The 6,555-nt window shown below is 40.9% G+C and overlaps 1 protein-coding gene across 1 annotated transcript; it reads right to left on the reverse strand.

Annotated features, from left to right (window-relative positions):
• Positions 1 to 43: 43 nt before the first annotated feature.
• On the reverse strand, positions 44 to 6,555 carry LOC116313586 (zinc finger protein with KRAB and SCAN domains 8-like). Its single transcript, XM_031731341.2, has 2 exons — positions 6,295 to 6,555; positions 44 to 4,606 (listed from the first exon to the last, which is right to left on the reverse strand). The coding sequence occupies exons 1-2, from the start codon at positions 6,497 to 6,499 to the stop codon at positions 3,672 to 3,674; spliced, it is 1,140 nt and encodes a 379-aa protein (XP_031587201.1). The 5' UTR covers positions 6,500 to 6,555; the 3' UTR covers positions 44 to 3,671.

Consider the following 6,555-nt stretch of genomic DNA (forward strand, 5'->3'; position numbering starts at 1 on the left):
GTACATGATTGTCTACAGAAAACATGTCATTTTATTCAGTAACATCTTACATGCATTTTAATGCCTGAAAAGCACATATACACTTTCTTTCAACAAAATACATAATAAGATGTTAATTAAAAGGATCTCGTTCACTCAAACAGCATCCCTGCATCACCTTAAACCATTTAATTACATTTAAATATGGTGTTTTGATGGCGTTATGGAAAGAGGCGGTTGGGATTAGGGCTATCGTTTGTTAGAAAAAGATCATTTTTGGAGTCTTTCCTCCTTTTATCACCATGGTGGATTTTAAATCAATCAATATAGGATTTAAATGCAGGAATTTTGATCATTTAACAATGATGGATTACCTGTGTTTTTACATAGTCCCCCATTTTTAGAAGCAACAATAATGAGACAATTGACTGACTTAGGTCAGGTTAGGTCACTTCACCCGATACTCTGTCACAAATGAGGAAAACATCATAAGTTGATTCAAGGTGTTGAATTTGGATTTTATAGATTTTCATTGTAATTTTAGTTCAAAGATGTGGTTTAAGAAACTTCACGTCTAACAAACTTAAGAACACTCTTGATGAGGTAGGTGTGTCACTGTCGAGGTCTACAATCAGAGTGATCAATGAAAACACAGAGCGTTTACCACAAAGTGCTAAAAGAACCAGCTCTCTATTGTGTGATGATGGGACTGCTGATAGAAGTAGTAGGATGCACTTTAAAGTGTACAGGGCTACACTCTGTGCTCAGATTCAGCCAAATGCTGCAAAACTGTTTGTGTCACAGTGCAAATTGATAATGACCCAAAGTGTATCACTAAAGGCACGCTAGAATTTCTTATTAGTAATGTCTGACTACTTGTCAATTCTCCAATTACTTCTGGGCCTCACAAAATTGGGGACTATGAATAAGGAAAGAAAGAAAGAAAGAAAATAAAAGGCTGTAATTCCTAAACAGTTAATGCAATACTTTTGTTAAACCCCTTGTTTTAAAGCTAAACGTCTGCACTTCAATCACACATTCTGACTTAAAATCCGTTACAGCTGTGTATATCAGCAAAACTACAAAAACTGTGTATGCCCCCCAAAAACTATGGACCTAACTGTGACCACTAACTGTGGTGCAAGGGGAGCATGCAATTAAGTATGATAATGTTTTTATTACATTAAATGTTATATGTGGAAAACCTGTAGAATATGGAAATCTACGCAACAGCAAAATATGTGTCCTTATTTTATAGCATTATAAGTCAAATGTAACTGCAAGTTTAGCTGATTAGAGTACTTTGAGAGGGATCTTCAAACCGACAGAAGTAACTCATTCACAACAGACAGATGACAGCTTTGCTCAAGTTCTTATACAGGCTCAAGTTTAAAAAGATTCTTAGATCCTTACTTCATGTTATTAATGCTGATGTATTTTTTCAAGCAAATGCTGTTTACAATGCAAACATTTTAGTGGTTACCCATGTTCCATTCAATCAATCATTGGACACACTTATACCGCTTATACTGAGAGAAAAAGCCTTGAGGTAGGAGCTAACACAGAGTTCAAAGAACTGCACTCATCCTCAGCTACACGAAAAACATTTGAATTCCTCCAACAGCAACGCTGAAGAAGTTCCTCCAGTCCATAGAAACCCACAGGCGAGAAGTAGGGTTCACACAGACGGTAAACGATCGCTTCCGTGACTGTGGGGGCTTCTCCTTAACACGCTAACAGTGGGCTCTGGAAGACCCAACCAAAGCCCTATTCCAGGAAGCATGTTTAATAAAATCTGAGTTTAAAAATAAACTGAGTTGGTTAAATCTGATGTCAACAACTCTGGGCTTCTCATTCCAGAACAGCTGACCAGTTAGTTCAATACAACTGTGAGTACGTTCAGGATGGGGTTAAGCACATTTATGAGTACAGAAAGAAAACCATCATCAGTGAAGCTCTGATTCTCCAAGAAAGCACAGCCTCACTTTGAATCCAGTGGACTGAGGAATATCACTGTGTCAGTGTGGATCACGATGGCTATGGTAAGAAGCAGGAGGGAAGAAGAACATGAATAAATAAATAAAATATATATATCTCACAAAAGTGAGTACACCCCTCACATTTTTGTAAATATTTTGTTCTATCTTTTCATGGGACAACACTGAAGTTATGACACTTTGATACAATGTAAAGTAGTCAGTGTACAGCTTGTACAACAGTGTAAATTTGCTGTCACCTCAAAATAACTCAACATACATCCATTAACATCTAAACCACTGGCAAAAAGTGACAAAATTGAGTACACCCCTAAGTGAAAATGTCCAAATTGTGCCCAATTAGCCATTTTCCCTCCCTGGTGTCATGCGACTCGTTAGTGTTACAAGACCATACCAGCAGTTTAACAGGACAGGTTCCACTCAGAACACATCTCGCCATGGTCGACCAAAGAAGTTGAGTGCATGTGCTCAGCGTCATATCCAGAGGTTGTCTTTTGAAAATAGATGCATGAGTGCTGCCAGCTTTGCTGCAGAAGGCGTGGAGGGTCAGCCTGTCAGTGCTCAGACCATACGCCACACTCTGCATCACACGGCTGTCGTCCCAGGAAGCCTCGTCTAAAGATAATGCACAAGAAAGTCTGCAAATAGTTTGCTGAAGACAAGCAGACTAAGGACATGGATTACCTGTGGTTTGACGAGACCAATGGTTGCAACACAAAATATTTACACTTTGGGCACATTTTGGACATTTTCACTTAGGGGTGTACTCACTTTTGTTGCCAGCAGTTTAGACATTAATGGCTGTATGCTGAGTTATTTTGAGGTGACAGCAAATTTACACTGCTGTACAAGCTGTACACTGACTACTTTACATTGTATCAAAGTGTCATATCTTCAGTGTTGTCCCATGAAAAGATAGATATATCTATATGTATAAAAAAAACAAACTTGGATTTATAGTGGGGAAATAAATGGAAGCATTAGGGATTAGCCATTACCCTAGTGACTGACTCAGAACTGAAGTCAACTCTGGAACAGAAACTCAGGGTTAAATAACTCAGAGCTGTTAGCTAAAACTGCTTTCTGGAATAGGGCCCTGTTGATGCCCTTAAAAACAGAACAGGCTGTTCACACAAATGAACACACTAAAATGATTCAGTTATTTTAGAGAGGTTCTACACATTAATGCAGCTATACTGAAAAACATCCAGGCCCCCCACACCCACCCATGACATGTAATATTATGTTGCTCTTGTGAGACACTTTGTAGGCCTGCTTAATGTCAAAAAATATAATTCAGTTGGAAATCAAATAAATGACAAAGACACTTTCATCTGGTAGAAGACTAGGCAGCTTCTGGTGGCCCACAGTCTCAACTGAGATGTCTGACCATGCAGACAGGTATGAATACATCCAGGCAGCAGCAGACTTGCTTAATTTTAATATTTATTGAAATGGGGGGTTTTGTTTTTTAGAATTGCTGGAAGTCGTGATAGTAAAGGAGGTTAAAATGGGATTAACTGCCTAGCCCTTGCAATATACAACAAACATTTTGAAAATGCATTTTGCTCTATTAATAAAAACACTTCCACCATCTCTTTTTTCACACTTAATCAAAAGGAAAAAAAATAATAATAGCAAACAAGTTAAACTCAGAAATACTAGACCAAAGCTTATCACGGTGGACTGAGTTTTTCACGTCTTTGTGTGGATCTGCGTGTGTCTCAGCATGTCCTTCTTGTATGCAAATGGTCTTGAGCAGATGCCACAGCAGTAAGGTTTCTCTCCCGTATGCTTTCTCATGTGAGTAATTAGATTACTTCTCTGCCTGAATCCTTTCTCACACACTCCACATGTGTATGGCCTCTCCACTGTGTGGATCCTCATGTGCACTCTCAAACACTCGCCTCGTGCGAATCTCCTGCCGCACTCCTTGCAACAGTGAGGCTTCTGACCTGTGTGGATCAGCATGTGCCTTTTTAAATGGGTCTTTGTGGTGAATGTTTTGCCACAGACGTGACACAGATTGTCCTCTTTGTGTGTTTCTATGTGCTGCAGCGCACAGTCTCCGTGTGTTTTCAGGTGAATCATCAATGAATTCCTGTGGCAGAAAGATTCTCCACAGAGCTTACAACAGAAAGGACTTGTCCTTTTCTTAGTGCTTAAGCTGGAACTCTTCTGCTTTTGCTTTGCCTTTGTTTTTGGCTGCACTGTCTTTGAATTGGATGCTCTGCTCTCCATCCTTTCATTATCACAGGCATCATTTTCAGCCCCACTATCTGAGGAGATGGGCTGGCAGAAATCCGATCCACCACATCCATCTGCTTCCTGCTTAATTTTTTTAGACTCTGTTGTGGCATGGGGGAAAAGCACCACTCCCTGTGTGCTTGCCACACTTTGGCTCTGAAAGCATGAGGAGGGCGACCCTGTGCTCTGTTCAGATTTGAAACAAGCCACAGCTTCACAGTGTAACAGATCCTGCAGCTGCCCTTTGTCTCCTCTCGGCCAGTGTTCCTGATTTACCAGAAAGTCTGCTCTCAGTGTGTCCTGCTTCACCAACAGCTGACTGGCCTGAGCATATGTTGTCTGTGTGGAGACCTCTGGTTCGGATACACTCACCTGTTGGGAGCCTGCAGACATGACAGGGAAAGATATGACGCTGACAAACATCTGTACGATTTCAAAAGGCTTACTTGTGGTAAATGTTTTAATTCATGGCTAAATATATCATTTTACTTACAAAACTTGCAATGTTCAAAAGTGCTCAATGTGTTCCCCTTAGAATGCACCCACTTGTCCCATGCATTTGCGAGCATGTCTGGAGTGACTGCTGTTGTTATGCTACCAACCAGCAACCCATGAAGCTGGTTGGTAGCATAAAAATCACGTAAAACTTAAGAATCCACTCTTTCTAACAGTACGTGTTTTGACTGTAAATGGCTGCAGAGTTAAAGCCTTTCCAGCTCTTCAGACTACCAAGAATCTCCACACACGTCTGTAATATGTCATGTCTTTTTGTTCATCTGAAGTCACATTTATCCAACTTTAAGACCTGCTAAGTATTATTTTTATTATTTCCTGGTATATAAAAGATTTTCCAAACATACATTATAACAGGTTCCACTGCCAAAGCCTTCTCTTTCTCTATTGCTGCTGTCCTTCTATCACAAATCACACCCTGTAACTCTTCACCTCCCTTGTGAACTCTGTTGTTTTGTATAGTTGACCCACGTATTTAAACTTATCCATCTTCACTACATCTATTGCTTGCGCATTCACTTTTCCACCCATCTCCTTCTCTTTTACACACAGTGTTGCTCCTGTTGACTTTTATTCCTTTACTCTCCAAAGCACACCTCCACCTGTGAACGTCAACGTTCAGAGAGACTCTGACCTCGCTGACCTCATCTGTCAAACTGTCCATCACCACTGAAAACAAGAAGGGCCCTCAAAAAAAAAAAAAAAAAAAAAATCCAACCAAACCTTATAGGAAGTTATTTATTTCAACTTCTTCACATTATTCATTTTCTGTAAAGACCCTACTACAGAGTCATATATGCTTAACTACATATATAGATCTAAGGAGCTTGGAAAGAAAAGCGTCTGGACTTCTTTGAGTTGTCACAATCAGCCAGGGTTTTGGGTGAGCTCATTGTGAAACCTGGCCCCACCCTATCATGTTTCACAATGAGCCCTGGCTGATTGGGACCCACACCCACTTTCACACCTTGGCTCATGTGATTAGGTAGAGGATCATCAGGGGTCCTTTGTCCCTCTTTGGGGGGAAACTCCCACTGGGTTTAAATCTGGGACTCTCCACCATTTGACTCTTAGAACTGAAGAAGCTTCTCGGATGAGAGGTGAAACGTCTTCAAGCAACTTAAAGAAGTCCAGACGCTTTTCTTTCCAAGCTCCTTAGACTACGATGACCTGGATGACTGAGAACCTTCACAGATACATATATAGATAATTGCCTAAATTAAAATATTTTTACATTACAGCCTTTATGAAATTTGATATGCAAATTAGATTTAATTAATAGAGAACACCATGAACGCCTAAAATATGTATTTGGGTCACTCTCTACTCGTCTGAAAGCAGAATAAACCTAAAACGGTCCATTTAACCACTGCATGGGAACAAACGCTATTTCTTAGATGGTACGTCCGCCTTAAGACAATCCGGGGGTTAGCTCTGTGACTGCAGTCTATGCTGACTGTAGTCACAGGCTACACGCACACTAAAACGGGTCTGGTCGCTGACAGGAGCTGGATAGCTGACAGCAGCCTTCTTATCTGCATGGTGATAATAGACCAACCTGCCGGGAACACCTCCTCCTCCTCCGCTTTCAGAGCCTCGGCTAGCATTAGCAGCTCGCTGGGCTTCACATCTTCCGACTGGGACACAAAAGCTTTGTCACTGTGAAACTCTAATATGGTTCTCTCCACGGCGCCGAAGATTTCCTCCGCTGCTGCTGTCAGACGCTCATTCACGAAGAGCCTGAGCTGCTGTAACTTGGACATTTTGGAGGACAAGAAGACGCACTGGTCCCTGCCAAATCTTCTTCTGCTCTCGGAGC

The sequence above is a fragment of the Oreochromis aureus genome, linkage group 5, assembly GCF_013358895.1.
Source record: "Oreochromis aureus strain Israel breed Guangdong linkage group 5, ZZ_aureus, whole genome shotgun sequence".
NCBI lineage: Eukaryota > Metazoa > Chordata > Actinopteri > Cichliformes > Cichlidae > Oreochromis > Oreochromis aureus.